The sequence below is a fragment of the Saccopteryx bilineata genome, chromosome 4, assembly GCF_036850765.1.
Source record: "Saccopteryx bilineata isolate mSacBil1 chromosome 4, mSacBil1_pri_phased_curated, whole genome shotgun sequence".
Lineage (NCBI taxonomy): Eukaryota > Metazoa > Chordata > Mammalia > Chiroptera > Emballonuridae > Saccopteryx > Saccopteryx bilineata.
Window position 1 is genome coordinate 11,779,333 of NC_089493.1, and position 17,669 is coordinate 11,797,001.

At 51.9% G+C, this 17,669-nt stretch overlaps 1 protein-coding gene across 2 annotated transcripts in view; it reads right to left on the bottom strand.

Moving 5' to 3' along the window:
- Window positions 1-17,669, bottom strand: part of RIN3 (Ras and Rab interactor 3) — a 124,336-nt gene that overhangs the window by 81,782 nt on the left and 24,885 nt on the right. For both annotated transcript variants that reach the window (XM_066276011.1, XM_066276009.1), the window contains exon 2: window positions 7,910-8,111. In XM_066276011.1, coding sequence (XP_066132108.1) covers window positions 7,910-8,111 — 202 coding nt within the window. The remainder of the gene's footprint in view (window positions 1-7,909; window positions 8,112-17,669) is intronic.

Consider the following 17,669-nt stretch of genomic DNA (forward strand, 5'->3'; position numbering starts at 1 on the left):
CTATATTATACGGTCCAGTGTGTTCACTGTAATCTGACAAATTGTATGATTAGACACAATAAAGGACAGGACAGTTTAGCATTAAAACAACTATCTTTTCTTATGATTCCAGCAAATATTTCTGGACCCCTGGTATGATGATGCAGGGCTCCAGGCTTTAGAAGAGATACACCAATTACTTATCCACAAGTCCGAAGGAGTTGTTGGCATGGCCACATTCGGCACAGTAACCCTCATAGGCTTACTGGCTTCCACTATAACAGGAGCTACGGCTCTTACCCAAAGTATTCAAAATGCGCACTATGTCAATCAATTGGCTCAAAATACTTCCTTGGCTTTACATGATCAAGAACACGTTAATTTAAAGCTGGAGGCAAAGCTGAACACATTAGAAGCTGGATTTCTGAACTTAGGTGATAAAATTCAGAGCATTAAAGTATGCCAACAACTCCTATGTCAGGCAGCCATTCAGTGGGCCTGTGTTACCGCTGTTCCCTATAACCAATCCCAATGGAAATGGAAGAAAATCAAATGCATCTTCAAGGAATTTGGAATGATAATAATATTAGTATCGATGTAGCTAAACTACAGAAACATATTCAAATTATTCAAGATAGCCGTGACAATATTGTTCCGGCACAAGAAGCAAATCAACTTTTGACAATTTACAAAGCTTTCACCCTTTTAATATGCTTAAATATACTACTTGGTATTTGATTGCTTTAATAATATGTTGTATAATTTTGTTTTGCTCATTTTCAGTAGGAGGTCGAGTCATCCAAAGACAGTTCTTCCAAGCAAGCACAGCACGCCATCGCCTCCATTTAAGAAATAAGAAAAGGGGATAATGTAGGAGAGTGGTCTGAGAATGACATGTTGCCGTAAACACACATCATTAATGCGGACTCCGGGACGCCGGGTCCCTGACGTGATTATCTGACAGGTATCATTCATGCGGACTCCGGGACACTGGTCCCTGACATGATTATCTGACAGGTATCATTCATGCGGACTCCGGGACGCCGGGTCCCTGACATGATTATCTGACAGGTATCATTCATGTGGACTCCTGGAGGCAGGGTCCCTGACATGATTATCTGACAGACATCATATATGTGGACTCCGGGACAATGGATCCCTGACATGATTATCTGACAGGTATCATTCATGTGGACTCCGGGACGCCGGTCCCTGACGTGATTATCTGACAGGTATCATTCATGTGGACTCCGGGACGCCGGTCCCTGACGTGATTATCTGACAGGTATCATTCATGTGGACTCCGGGACGCCGGTCCCTGACATGATTATCTGACAGGTATCATTCATGTGGACTCCGGGACGCCGGTCCCTGACATGATTATCTGACAGATATCATTCATGTGGACTCTGGGACACCGGTCCCTGATGTGATTATCTGACAGGTATCATTCATGTGGACTCCGGGACGCCGGGTCCCTGACATGATTATCTGACAGGTATCATTCATGTGGACTCCGGGAGGCAGGGTCCCTGACATGATTATCTGACAGACATCATACATGTGGACTCCGGGACAATGGATCCCTGACATGATTATCTGACAGGTATCATTCATGTGGACTCCGGGACGCTGGTCCCTGACATGATTATCTGACAGGTATCATTCATGTGGACTCCGGGACGCCGGTCCCTGACGTGATTATCTGACAGGTATCATTCATGTGGACTCCGGGACACCGGGTCCCTGACATGATTATCTGACAGGTATCATTCATGTGGACTCCGGGACGCCGGTCCCTGACATGATTATCTGACAGGTATCATTCATGTGGACTCCGGGACACCGGTCCCTGACGTGATTATCTGACAGGTATCATTCATGTGGACTCCGGGACGCCGGTCCCTGACATGATTATCTGACAGGTATCATTCATGTGGACTCCGGAGCACCGGTCCCTGACATGATTATCTGACAGGTATCATTCATGTGGACTCCGGGACAATGGATCCCTGACATGATTATCTGACAGGTATCATTCATGTGGACTCCGGGACGCCGGTCCCTGATGTGATTATCTGACAGGTATCATTCATGTGGACTCCGGGACACAGGGTCCCTGACATGATTATCTGACAGGTATCATTCATGTGGACTCCGGGACACCGGTCCCTGACATGATTATCTGACAGGTATCATTCATGTGGACTCCGGGACAATGGATCCCTGACATGATTATCTGACAGGTATCATTCATGTGGACTCTGGGACACAGGGTCCCTGACATGATTATCTGACAGGTATCATTCATGTGGACTCCGGGACGCCGGGTCCCTGACATGATTATCTGACAGGTATCATTCATGTGGACTCCTGGAGGCAGGGTCCCTGACATGATTATCTGACAGACATCATATATGTGGACTCCGGGACGCCGGTCCCTGACATGATTATCTGACAGGTATCATTCATGTGGACTCCGGGACGCCGGTCCCTGACGTGATTATCTGACAGGTATCATTCATGTGGACTCCGGGACGCCGGTCCCTGACGTGATTATCTGACAGGTATCATTCATGTGGACTCCGGGACACCGGGTCCCTGACATGATTATCTGACAGGTATCATTCATGTGGACTCCGGGACGCCGGTCCCTGACATGATTATCTGACAGGTATCATTCATGTGGACTCCGGGACGCCGGTCCCTGACATGATTATCTGACAGGTATCATTCATGTGGACTCCGGGACGCCGGTCCCTGACATGATTATCTGACAGATATCATTCATGTGGACTCTGGGACACCGGTCCCTGATGTGATTATCTGACAGGTATCATTCATGTGGACTCCGGGACGCCAGGTCCCTGACATGATTATCTGACAGGTATCATTCATGTGGACTCCGGGAGGCAGGGTCCCTGACATGATTATCTGACAGACATCATACATGTGGACTCCGGGACAATGGATCCCTGACATGATTATCTGACAGGTATCATTCATGTGGACTCCGGGACGCTGGTCCCTGACATGATTATCTGACAGGTATCATTCATGTGGACTCCGGGACAATGGATCCCTGATGTGATTATCTGACAGGTATCATTCATGTGGACTCCGGGACGCCGGTCCCTGACGTGATTATCTGACAGGTATCATTCATGTGGACTCCGGGACACAGGGTCCCTGACATGATTATCTGACAGACATCATACATGTGGACTCCGGGACAATGGATCCCTGACATGATTATCTGACAGGTATCATTCATGTGGACTCCGGGATGCTGGTCCCTGACATGATTATCTGACAGGTATCATTCATGTGGACTCCGGGACACAGGGTCCCTGATGTGATTATCTGACAGGTATCATTCATGTGGACTCCGGGACACAGGGTCCCTGACATGATTATCTGACAGGTATCATTCATGTGGACTCCGGGACAATGGATCCCTGATGTGATTATCTGACAGGTATCATTCATGTGGACTCCGGGACGCCGGTCCCTGACGTGATTATCTGACAGGTATCATTCATGTGGACTCCGGGACACAGGGTCCCTGACATGATTATCTGACAGACATCATACATGTGGACTCCGGGACAATGGATCCCTGACATGATTATCTGACAGGTATCATTCATGTGGACTCCGGGATGCTGGTCCCTGACATGATTATCTGACAGGTATCATTCATGTGGACTCCGGGACACAGGGTCCCTGATGTGATTATCTGACAGGTATCATTCATGTGGACTCCGGGACACAGGGTCCCTGACATGATTATCTGACAGGTATCATTCATGTGGACTCCGGGACACAGGGTCCCTGACATGATTATCTGACAGGTATCATTCATGCGGACTCCGGGACGCCGGTCCCTGACGTGATTATCTGACAGACATCATTCATGTGGACTCTGGGACACAGGGTCCCTGACATGATTATCTGACAGGTATCATTCATGTGGACTCCGGGATGCTGGTCCCTGACATGATTATCTGACAGGTATCATTCATGTGGACTCCGGGACACCGGTCCCTGACATGATTATCTGACAGGTATCATTCATGTGGACTCTGGGACACCGGTCCCTGATGTGATTATCTGACAGGTATCATTCATGTGGACTCCGGGACACCGGTCCCTGACATGATTATCTGACAGGTATCATTCATGTGGACTCCGGGACACCGGGTCCCTGACATGATTATCTGACAGGTATCATTCATGTGGACTCCGGGACACCGGTCCCTGACATGATTATCTGACAGGTATCATTCATGTGGACTCCGGGACAATGGATCCCTGACATGATTATCTGACAGGTATCATTCATGTGGACTCTGGGACACAGGGTCCCTGACATGATTATCTGACAGGTATCATTCATGTGGACTCCGGGACGCCGGGTCCCTGACATGATTATCTGACAGGTATCATTCATGTGGACTCCGGGACGCCGGTCCCTGATGTGATTATCTGACAAGTATCATTCATGTGGACTCAGGGACACCGGGTCCCTGACATGATTATCTGACAGGTATCATTCATGTGGACTCCGGGACACCAGTCCCTGACATGATTATCTGACAGGTATCATTCATGTGGACTCCGGGACGCCGGGTCCCTGACATGATTATCTGACAGACATCATTCATGCGGACTCTGGGACGCCAGTCCCTGATGTGATTATCTGCACAGGAGGCTTCTGTACTGTTGGTCACCTCCTATTTCCCCCAAATACGTGCTTACTAGAGGATGATCGCCTCATGTACTGGAGCTTTATGATAAGTAGATAAAGAGATGCCTGCATTTAAGAAGTAAAAAAGGGGAGATGTAGAGAGCCACAGCGTCTAAATGCGTCCGGCCTACGTGCAGTTGAGACCAGAGCAAGGGCCCTGCTCGGCCCTGAGTGACCCGGCAGGGCAGGTCACTATGACAACTGGAAGCCTGTTCGTGGTATCGGCGCCAAAAGCAGGGCGGCAAGCACACAGCAATACCACGGGCTCAGGATGTCCCGATGTGCTCGTAGGATAGAGCGTTACATAGTCATCCCCTCCACCCCAGCACAATGCCCTCTTGTTTAAGCTTATAGAACAAACCGGTCTTCCAGGCTCGCGGTCACTGTGTCTCCATCAGAGCACACTGTCCCACCTGGCCAAACTCTATCTATGTCTCCGAGTTTTCCTTCATCTTCCTCGCCCCCACTCAGGTCTTTGAATCTCCACGCTGGCCGCAGCAATAAATCATGTTGACAGTATGTACCTTTGACATGATGTGATGACAATGACCCCAGTCTAACCGTCTGCAAACTCCCAATTGACGGACATGCTACAGAATTTCTGACCAGAACTCCTCAAAATTGTCAAGGTTGTCAAAAACAAAGAAAGCCTGAGAAACTGTCACAGCCATGTGACATGATGACAAGGAGACATGATGATTAAATGTAAGATGGTGCCTCGAATAGGCTCTTGGAACAGAAAAGCGACATTAGGTAAAAGCTAAGGAAATCTGAATAAATTATGGGCTTTGGCGGATACTAATGTATCAGCATTGGTTTGTTAATTGTGACAATGTGCCCTGCTAATGTTAGATGTTAATAACAGAAGAAACAGGGTGAGGAATGTGTGAGGAAAACCTCTGGACTATCTTTGCAGCTTTTCTGTAAATCTAAAACTTCTAAAATAAAGTAAACAGAGTAACACCGTTTGGGTGTAGAATGAATAGAGGTGACTTTTTGATTGCCTTGTTCCTGGATATATAAATATATCAACATTGGGCCAATAAGTCCCCACCTTATCAGAGAAACGGCTGCAGGGAGGGGAGCTAGGAGCACTGAAGAGGGTGGACATAGTCCAGGTCACACAGATATTTGAGACAAAGGGGCCAAATTGCCTGACCACTGGCCCCAGGCTCGATGAAAGCACTGTCTCTCATTGGAGCCAGAAGGGGTGGGTCCAGCTGATCTTGGAAGACTCCGTGAGCTCTCACAGCCGGAGGACCACCCACAGTGTCTGTATCTTTAAGAACACTGAAGCCACTGCACTAGGGGCATTTCAGACAGTTCTGTGGGGGAGACATTATGTAGCCAAGTATCTTCCCAGCACTCCTGATCACACCGTGCCAGCTCTGTTCTTATCAACTGTGTGAGCACAGGCAAGTGAGTTAAATTCTCTGTGCCTTCATTCCTTCATCTGGAAAAGGGGACACTGATAACACCCCCCAGAGAGAAATCGCTGTGAGGATTAATAAGACCATGCAAAGAGCAACTCTGAGTAAATGCTGGTCAATCTTTTAATCAGGGCACGAGCTTAGGGCTTTGCTTCGGCTTGAAGACACAGAGGCTCCCGGGGAAGAACGGGGTGTGAGGGCAGGGAAGGTAACAGAAGACGCATCTGCTCCTGTTCTGTGGCAACGGCAGGTGGGACTTCGCTGGAGGCCCCATCGGTTTCGGTTATTCCAATTTCCAGGTACAACGCTCTCCCTATTCGACAGGTTTCATCCAGTCCAAGGTGAGAAGGCGTCCACTGACCAACTCAGCCCCGTGAATTCGTGGACTTGGGCTCAGTGTAGCCCTTCAAGCCACACGGAAGGTGAGAACAGCAGAAGCGCCCAACGACTGAAAGATAGGATCCCATCTGCCTCAGATAAAACGTGTGCGCACGATACAGCACCAGGGCACCCAGATCGCCCGGGTTCAAATTCCAGCTCCGGCACTCATTCTCCATCTCACCGGGGAGAGGTCACTCAACTTGGTATCTCAGTTACCTCGTCTGTAAAATGGGCAGAATAGTAATTCCTATCCCAGAGGGCCCCTGGGAGGATAAACTGTGCTAGTTGACGGGAGGAACTTAGACGAGCACCTGGAACAGAGTGAGTACTTAGTGAACACTAGGTGTCACGGAGGCGGGACTCTCCAGGGGGAGGGCTGGGGAGATACACGTGTCCTCACCACAGTGACTCCCGGTTGCCAGGGGCCTGGGAGGGAGGAAGGAGGAGCGACTGCTTCATGACTAAGGGCTCCTATCTCGGGGTGATGAAACGTTCTGAAACGAGATAGAGGTGGTGACTGCACGACACGGTGAAGTACTAAATTGTGCACTTTAAAGTGGCTAATGTTATGTGAAGTGCACTTCACTTCCTTCAAAAAACAAAAAACAAAAGCAGAAAGATGTGTAGGAAGTGGATTGGTTGGAAAAAAAAAAAAAAAGGTGGCCCAGACCTTCATAAGATACTTCTTCCTACTTGATCAATCCTGTCCAGCTTGATCTATTTTTACAAGGGTGTCACTTCTATGATGAGACAGAGGGCCTGTAACTGCCTTTCTACAGGGGAAGCAGCATGTAGGAGAAGCTGCGCGGGGGAGGGGTGGCGCGGGGCCGCTCTGACTCACCTCTCCTCTCCACCTGTCCGTCTCCCCATGGACAGCTCACACCGCTGGGAGCGCGGTTCTATTCACAGCCCCATTTCAAAGTGGGAACAGTCAGACTCAGAAAATGTAAGCCACTTGCCCAACTCACAAAGCCAGACTCCGAAAAAATCTTTGGCCCCACCACACAGCCCCTGTTCTCATCAGTAAATAAGGGGGGTAAAATGAGTCCTCAGGTCCCTTCCTGGTTCTGGGACTCTCGTCCCCAGTCACCTGCCTGAGTTCTCAAAGCGTCGGTCCTGCCTGCAGCGCCCAGATGCCCAGGGAGCCCACAGCAGCCACACGCACACCCGCCTCGTCTCCAGAGGGGGTGCCTCTCCAAAGCGGAAACCAGCCCTCCCCCGAGTGCCCTGCTCCTGAGGTCTGAACGCCCTGGTTCAAGAGCCGAAGAACCTAAGCGAGGGAAGGGAACCTAAGCGAGGGAAGCTAACGAGCAGCTCCTCGTGGCTGGGCCTGCCCTGCCGGCCACACGATGGAGGGCCCCCGACTCACCCCGGCCGCCTCCCGGTGCAGGATCCTGGCCGCCTCCGCCCGGTCCAGGCCCAGCTGCAGCCACACCGGGCATGTTTTGACGAGCTTCTCCAGGACACTGATGCCCCGGGGAAGAAGGCAGTTCTTCAGGGTGACTGGCAGACAAGGCCCCATGTCTTCCTCCTCCTCCTCTTCCTCTCCTCTGTCACCATCTGGAGTAGGACTGCGAACAGAAGCAGACGATCAGCCCACCTGTGGTCCCGCACAGAGGGGTTCAGAACCAACAGGGGGCTCAGTTCAGCTGTGCTTACTTATTTAGCCTCTAGGAGGACAGTGGTCTCTGGAGAGTTAAAAATAATAAATGAACTGTTCACCTTACAATGCTTATAATAAAATGGGTTAAACATACATAGGAACGACCAGCCATAGCACCAAACTGGAATAACTATAACAGAAGCACAATGTGACAAAAGTAGCTAATCCCAACCCAGGGCGGGTTGAGGGACACACAAGGGGGAGCATTCAAGCAGAACTCTAAACAGGATACATAAAACTTAAACGAAAATGTAACTTACACACAATGAAATGCACAAGTCTCTAGTATAGGGTTGGACAAATTCTTACCTACGTCTAGACCCGTTGACTACTACCCAGTTCAAGATAGAGAACGGTGCTGTCCAATACTGTAGCTATATGTGGGAAGCGAGCTCTTAAACGTGGGTGGTCTAGGGAGGGGGATTGGGGGCCTGGGTGAAAAGGTGAAGGGATTGAGAAGCACGGATTGGTCGTTACAAAATAGCCACGGGGATATAAAGTACAGCACAGGGACTCTAGCCAGTGATATTGTAATAACTATGTGTGCTGCCAGGCGGGTACTAGAAATATAGGAGGGAACTCGTTATAAAGTTGATGATTGTCTAACCACTATGCTGGACATCTGGAACTAATACAAAATGATATTAAATGTAAATAGTAAGTAATGGGGAAAAATACCAAAGAAAAGTGGGTGGTCTGAATTGAGACGTGCACACAGGATTCTGAGCACTGGATATGAAAAAAAAAAAAGACTGTAAGTAGCTCATTAATAATAGTTTATGTTGATTACATTTTGAAATGATAACAGTTTAGACATACTGGGTTAAATAAAACATTATTTAAATTAATTTCACCTATTTTCTTTTTTAATGTGGCTACTAGAAATCTAAACCTGCATATGAGGCCTGCATTCTATTTTTATTGGATGTGCTGATACAGACGTTTCCAGAAGTCTGCCTTGTGTCCCCTCCCAGTCGACACTCCCTGCTCCCCCCACCTTGAGGATGTTACCAGTCCAGGTAGGGGAAGGAGGATAGTTACAGGTCTAAGAAACTGCAAAATCAGAGCAGAGGTCCTGTGTAAGAGACCTCAGGCCCTGCCCAGAACACTCCTGCACCCCAACACGCACTGATTCTGGAAAGGAGGCGTGGCGTCGTGGTGCCTCACACCCCGAGTCAGGCGGGCTGTCTGCATCCTACCCGAGGAGCCACATCTGCAAGGGCAAAGCCTTACTCCAGGGGTCCCCAAACTACGGCCCGTGGGCCACATGTGGCCCCGAGGCCATTTATCCGGCCCCCGCTGCACTTCCGGAGGGAGCACCTCTTTCATGGGTGGTCAGTGACAGGAGCATAGTTCCCATTGAAATACTGGTCAGCTTATTGATTTAAATTTACTTGTTCTTTATTTTAAATATTGTATTTGTTCCCATTTTGTTTTCTTACTTTAAAATAAGATATGTGCAGTGTGCATAGGGATTTGTTCATAGTTTTTTTATAGTCTGGCCCTCCAATGGTCTGAGGGACAGTGAACTGGCCCCCTGTGTAAAAAGTTTGGGGACCCCTGCCTTACTCAGATTGAAGGGAGTACTTACAACGCCAGGAAGATATGGCTGGTACCCTCTCTTTTTTTTTTTTAATTCAGTGAGAGGAGGGGAGGCAGGCAGACTCCCACATGCACCCCGACTAGGATCCACCCAGCATGCCCACTAGGGGGCGATACTCGGCCCCTCTGGGACGTTCTTCTGTTGCAACGGAGCCATTCTAGCACCTGAGGCAGAGGCCAAGGAGCCATCCTCAGCACCCGGCCAACTTTGCTCCAATGGAGCCTTGGCTGCGGGAGGGGAAGAGAGAGACAGAGAGGAAGGAGGGGGGGAGGGGTGGAGAAGCAGATGGGCACTTCTCCTGTGTGCCCTGGCCGGAAATCAAACCCGGGACTTCCACATGCCGGGCCGATGCTCTACCACTGAGCCAACCAGCAAGGGGCCTGGTGGTACCCCTCTTTTGTCCTGTGTCCCTGCGATGCTGTCCAGGGAACCAGTGATCAGGGTTGGCATTTGCTGTAGGGAGAGGCTTGGGGGAGGGAAGAGCCAGGATGAGCCTTGTCAAAAGCATAGAAAAGTAGGCTCCCTTCCTGGTGGGGGGTCAGAGGGCAGCAGGGCCCAGAAGGCCTGATGAGGAGGATGGGGCCGGGGTGGTTCTGGAGTGGTGGGGAGGCTGGGGAGTGCGGGATTAAACCTGCCCAAAGAACTGTGTTAGGTTAAGCAGGTGGGTTTTGCAGAGACCTGAGTAGGGAGATATGTCGTGATGAGGGTTACGTCAGCACGCGCAAGTTCCTTCTCTGATGTCCCCACTCCCAAATCCTCCGAGAAGCACCTCCACTCCCCATCTCATGGATGCTGTGTGTGAGCATGGGCATTTATGGGTTTCCCCCTGGGTCCACCCAGAAGACGTGCCCGGTTACCGGGGCAACAGGAGCGTCCCAGGCAGCTGGGGGCTGGGGGGCAGTAGGGCAGCCCGGATGTCTGCAGGCTATGGGAGTGGGGCCTGGGGGGTGTCTCATTTAGAGCTCAGGATGGGGGTGGCCCAGCTGATGTTGAAGTAACCTCTTCCCAAGCCCGGAAGTGTGGCTGCGGCATCTGCTCTGGGGAAGAAGTTAAAACGGTGGAGGTCAGAATTACCCAGAGCATCAGCCCATTTTAGGTTCCTCCCTCCAAAAAACAAAACTATCTGCTGGCACCCAAAGGCTTTAGGATCATCCTCAAACCTCCTCCCTTGGCCCAGGGCGTCCCCCGGGGACCAGTGAGGACTCCAAAGGCAGCTGGGTGGGGGGGTGAGGGCTAGAGGCTCCCACTGCGGCTCTGTCACAAACGAGGCTTGGACCTGGGCAAGTCCGGCCCCCCCTGCCAGACTGAGCAGTGGGCAGGGGCAGGGGCTGGCTTGGAAGATTCCTCCATTTGCTGAGTGGCCCTGGGTGGGACCTAGGTTTTGGAGGCAAGGGTCCCCCCCTTTTCTCCTGCAGAACCAAAGCGATGATCAAACCAACAGGCCCCGGGAGAAATGAGGGGGTGTGCCTCACATTCATTCATACCATGGCTATTTCCGGAAGGCTTGCGAGTGCCAGATGTTCTAGGCACTGGGTTAGAGCAGAGAACGAAATGATAACAAACAAACAGACAAACAAACCCCCTCATCTGCTGAGTGCTAGTGAGGCGAAGAGATTCCAGGCACGAGGATCAGGCAGGCCCTATGCTGTCTGATCTGCAGGAACTGCAAGGAGCCTGGGAGGGGCGGGGCTCGGACGCGAGGGGGGAAGGGCGAGGCCAGTGTGGGCCAGCGCAGGGCTCCTGGGAAGCTCTGGGAGAGTTGGCTCTAAAGCCACGCCTATGGGCACTTTCCCTGGGCTTCTGCCTAACAACTGGCCCACAACAACCCACAGGCTTCTTTGACAAGAAATGGGCCCATTAAGTCCTGGTGGGGACAGGGTGGCCTCTGGGCCCATGGAGAGCCTTCAAAGGTCCACGGATTTGAACCCGCGCCCCGCCCCCGGCTCCCTGGCAGGGGAGGCACACTCTGCTTTCGGGGTGACCAAGCAGAAACTCTGCCCAGGCTCTAACAGCGTGGGGACTGGGCCATCTCTCTCGTGATCCCTCCCCTGCTCTAACGCCTCCAGCGGCTTCCACTGCCTGAAGAATCCAGTCCAGTCTCCGAAAACCGAAGGTATTCCTTTCCTGAACCCCACACTGGAGACTGCCCTACAAGGGACCGGTCTTCCAGCCCGCCCTTCCCCACCCGGAGCTCCTGCTCAGGCTGCCCTGGCCACCCGCCTGCGGTTCCTCCAGCTTCTCTGTTTCTTCCTCCCAACGCGCTTCCCAAAGGGCAGGCGACAGGCCACTGCATTGGACCCAGAAAGCGGGACCCGTACAAGAAGAGGTGGATAAATCAGACATATCACAAATTAAACCTGTGCCCGTCAAAGCACCTCATTCAGAAAATGGCTACTCAAGCCACAGGCTGGGACGAGGTATTTGCGCAGCATACATCAAACAGAGAGCAAGCAAATTAATGTGAAGATGGACAAAAGATGCAAAGTTTCCTCAAAGAAGAAGCCATACGTATGGCCAATAAAAAGCAGGTGGAAGAGTGCTCACCTCATTAGTCACTAGGGAAATGCAAATTAAAACCACCATGAGACAACACGTCCCAACCACCAGCATGGCTAAAATGAAAAAGCCTGCCAACCTCACATGGTGGTGCGTAGAAGTCATCAGAACTCTCGTCCATTACCGGTGAGAACATAAACTGGTACAGCCGCTTTGGCAAAAGGCAGTTTTTTTTAATAAACCTAAACGCACACCGGCCCTATGGCCCAGCCACTCCGTGCCTAGGTACATACCCGGGACAAGATGAAAGTGTATGCTCACAAAAAAACACGTACAGGGACGATCTCAGCAGGCAGCTTCACTCCTGAGCAGCCCCAACTAGTCCAGGGGTCCGCTGACAGGAGAACGGACGAGCAGAAAGGAACAGTGGCAATAGCTAGGAACCCCAGCTACACAGAACCACATGGGGGAGCCTAGAAAAGCGGCGTGCTGAGTGAGAGAAGCCAGATGCAAAAAACACCTACTGTACGGATCCATTTATAGCAAGTCCAAATGGCACACTTGGGATGTTTACTTACACTTTATCATATGTAAATTTTATACCAAAAACAATAAGAAAGAACCAGAGATGAAATATTGAACTCTAGTTAATGATATGCATGCTAACATGTTCAGGGGATATCCGAAAGTTTCTCCGAAATGCAAAAAAAAAAAAAAAAAAATCAGGTGGATTCATGGATGGCTAGAGGGAAAATAGATACTACATAACAAAGCAGATAGACAAAAACATTAAGGGTAAGTGATGGGTATAGGAGCGTTTCCTGCAAAATTCCTTCAGCTCTTTTGTATGTTTAAGTATTTTTTATGGTAAACCACTGGGGATAGTTTGTCCCATCCTCGAAGGCCCATTCAGAACAAACCTGCCTGCTGCTAATAGAATCCAGGCTGTGCGATCTCCCACCAGTTAGTTACTTTACCTCTCTGGGCTTTGGTTTAAGCATTTGTAAAAGAAAAAAAAAGTGCAAATAGCGCTTACCCAAAAGAGTTGTGCAAACTCGACTAGCCGTCTGTCCAGGGCTCAGCACAGCACCCATAACCAGTAAATGTTAACTACTGGTTTTCTAGCTGAAATCCTTCTTCTCCCCTTCTCGCTCTTCCACTTTGTAGCCTTGGTTTTGGGACCTACGCATCTGATAGAGCGACAGGTTCGCAGTGTCTCTCAGCTTACACCCAAGGTAACATCTGGCCCAGAGATAACCCCCAAGTTCAAGTGCCTGGGAACCACATGGCTTTCATGAAGAAGAGACATTGCTTTTTTTTTTTTTTTTTTTTTTTTTTTGCACAGAAACACACTGCCTGGAGGATCCCTCTGACACCGTGAGGCCAGCCAGTGCTGGTGAAAAGATCACTACGAACCGGGGTCACCCCGGAAACCTTGCGAGGACACGTGCGGTACCGGCCAACTGCGGCTGCTCAGACTGACCCACTCGGGAGGCCAAAGGCTCCGAAGGAACTGCTTTCCAGGAATTGTCGCTTTCAGTGTTCTCCCTTCTCCCTGGGGGGGGGGGGCGTGCAGAAGGAACAGACGCTGTGCAGGGTCCCTAAGTGGTGGCTCGGCAGCCACAAGTATCTGAGGGCCGAAGAGGGTCGCTCAGTGTCACAGGCAGCAGCAAGGCGAGAGAGAAGTTAGCAGCTGAGGGTGGGGCAAGGTTGGGGCCCTGCTCCGGGTCACAGAAGTAGCCCTGAAGGGACAGAATGACATGGGCACCTGCTCTGACGGGGGCAAAGAAGGGTAATGGGACCAGGCAGCGGCCTCGTAAGTCCTGCATCCCTGCTGACTCTGGGCCTCGGGTGACCTGAGCTCTCGGGTGCCCTGTGGGGACTGCAAAGTGCCCATGGTGATCATGGTGGCACCGGGCAAGCAGGATGAGCGCCGGTGCCATGTCCGGCTTCATTTCAGTGCCGTGATTACTGTTATAAAACCGTGGGGCCACATCGCTCTAACTGCCCGGCACCATCGCTGAGCCCACACGGCACTGGCTGTGTCATCTGTGGGCAGAACCGGTGACCCTGCCACCCACACCCTCTCTTCTCGGCAGCCAAACTCCAGCTCGGGGCCCTGCAGAGGCAACGCTGAGGACCTTGGGTGACAAATGGCACTGTCGGTGCAAAACAATGAGCCTCAGCAACTGGAGAGCAGCTCTACCAGAGAGAGAAGCCACTGCACGACCAGCTTTCCTCCTGCCCCCGGGGGCAGAGCACTTGGCCCTCCTCGGCAGTCCTGCCGGCCTCAACACCGGGCCGCTCGGCCAGCGCTGCCCTCGGACTCTCAGGGCCCCCCTGGCCTGGGGTGGCAGGGACCAGGCCTGGACTCACGTGGGAGAGTGTCTCACCAGCTCCCTGAAGGAAGGAGTACAGTGGCACGGCGTGACCACGGCGTCCTGGCCTGGCACCTGCGTCCCTGCCACAGGCCTGCAGAACACGGGGGAGAAGGGTCCGCTCATGTGGGGAGGCAAAGCGAGCCAGGAGCGTGGCAGCCTGGGGCGTGGGGCCCCTGGACGCAGCCTGTCTGAAAGGAAGGCAGGAAGTTCCCCAGCTCGAGAGGACACAGGCTTTGGGCCCCCTCCACCTGCCCCCAGGGAAGCAGCTCGTTGTGAGAGAACTGAGGCCCCCTTGTGCAGATGTGGCCAGGAGGCTGGGGGAGTTTGGACGGAGGGGCGACTGGGGAAAGGCATCTCCCTCCCACCTCTCACCCCCGCTCCAGCCTCAGGCAGGCTGGCCCCCAGCTGCAACCAGACTAGCTGGGTCTAACGGGTGGGTGGGGAAGCCTCACCCCTGGGCCCTAGGGGCTCTTAGGCTAGTAGAGGCAGGCACCGCTTGCTGGCCCATGTGAGGGCCCGATCTCACTGTACAAGGTGCATGAGTGACAGACAAAGCCCCTTCCTCCACTGTGAAGTGGCTCCTCTTTCTCAACCTGGGACAGGAGCCGTCCAGAGGCCAGGAGAGGAGTGTCCCCTGGCTCGGACCCTGGAGGTCCTGAGGCCGTGCATGCCTCGGCACTCCGGGGGGGGGGGGCAATCACTCTCTGCTGCCCCCACACCTTATCTTTTCCCTTCTCCTCCGTGCTGACTGCTCCTCCATGAAGTGATTCCCTCTGCGCAGACAGGCAGGGGCCGGAAAGGCAAGGGCGGGAGGGAGGGGCCGTGGGGGATGTCACAGGAAGAGGCATCGACCTCTCAGCAGACAGCCTCTTACTCGAAATGCACTGGCTGCTTATTTCACACAATCTGCCAGCCCAGAGATAAAGAACTAGGACCCACACAGCCTCGGAACCAACCCCGGCCACATCCCGGCCACTGCGACCTTGGGCCAGGTATTATTTAACTGCTCCGGGCCTCAGTTTCTCATCTGTACAACGGAGCTGGTAACATCTGCCACACATGTAATGTGCACCATGCAGCGTCTGACCCTCGAGAATACCTCAAACCCGTGGCTATTCTAGCTGGGGTGACCACATATGTGGTCACAACCTGTTTTTCCCAGGAACACCTGTTGCTATGGCAACAACATGGACATGGCCTGAGATAGGTGAGAACCCCATCACTCAGCCCCCTAAAGGCCACTGGAGCACCAAGGGGATAAAGCACCCCCCCAGAATGATAACAGTTGCACTACCCACTCTGAAGACGATCCGTCAGAAGGAATGGGGTTGCCGCAGCCCAGACCCCAGGGACCCCACTCCTGGGAGGCAGGTGGGGCAGAAGCTAAGAGGAGCCATGGTCACTGCAGCAGCATTTACACTGAGGAGAAACTGGGAAGCAATGTCTATCCCTAGGAGAATGAATGGGTCAGTACGCCAGATTCCTCACCCTGGACTAGCACGCAGCCGCTAAATGTGGAGACCAGTGCTGCACGGTTAAATCCCCAAACCCTGTCTACAGCACAAATGTGAATCTCCTGGTTTTGATCCTCTGCTGAGGTTAGTCAGAGAATGTCCTTGCATTTGGGAAATCCCCACTGAAATCTATGGGCGTGCAGGGGCACAAGGTCTGCTACTTACTTTAACCAGGTTCGGGGGGGGGGGGAATGAAAGAGAGAGAGACAGAAAATAAGCAGATGTGACAATGTGAGCAACAGGTGGGTCTGGGGGGAAAGCTATGCACACAGGAACCCATTGGTCCATTCCTGTAACTTTCCTGGGAGTCTGAAATTACGCCAGAAGAAAAAGTTTTCATATCAAACAAACCAAAAAACCTGAATGTTAAGTACAACAAGCAAATTACAGAAGAAACAAAAACATTTACGGAGATATAAGATGTAAGAACATACACAACAGCGCTGTGTCCTGACTGTGGATGCCTACACACACCAAAGTCAGGATCGCAGTTCCCTCTGGGGCCGGGGATGGGGTCAGGGAAGGTGTGAAGGAGGCGTCAGCCAGCTCCACGATGACTTCTTTATTTTTAAAAGATCTGAGGCAATATGGCAAAAGACAGGATTTAACAGAGCTGAATTATGGATACTCAGGGTGTTGTTATGTTTCCCCCTAGATTTCGCTATGCTAAAAATATTTAATTAAAAAGACAAAATGAAACACCCACATGCACACACCTTCCCCCCAGGTCCCAGAGCATGTCACATGCTGAGGGGACACGGAGTGGGGGTTCTCTGGGCACCAAAGCTTTATTCATTTCTCCATGACTCCAGCTATTTTTTCTTGGGATTTTTAAAGTCACTTCTGGAGTCCAAACGACAGTGTTGGAAGATCATCAAGATGAGTCCATCCAAAGAATCGGGCTCTGTGGAATTTTTTCAAGAAATCCTCTGAGAGCTGCCAGAAGGTCAGCAGAGCGGACCCTGGGGCTGTTCTTCTGCCTGGTGGCACCGACAGGACGTGGGTCAGGAGTAGCAGCTGATGCCAGAGGGAAAGATACCCTGGAGCTCCTGACTGCAGAGGAGGATGCTGGGGCATGCAGCACCGGCTGCAGGCATCGGGGGCAGGGAGAGTCCCGAAGCCCGGGTGTGACAAACAAAGGCCGGCCACTCCACCCCTCTGTGCCTCAGTGTCCCGCTCTGCAAACTGGGCCACTATCCCACCTCCCTCAAAGGGCGCGTGAGGCTCAAACGGAGCAGTGTAAGGAAAGAACCAGGCCGGCCACTCCACCCCTCTGTGCCTCAGTGTCCCGCTCTGCAAACTGGGCCACTATCCCTCCTCCCTCAAAGGGCGCGTGACGATCAAACGGAGCAGTGTAAGGAAAGAACAGAGCTGCAGCTGACACTTAACAAGCGCTCACCACTGGCTGAGATGGAGGCTCGAGGGACAGTTCCTGGAGGAAGCCAAGGCTCTAGACCCAGGGATGGGATTGT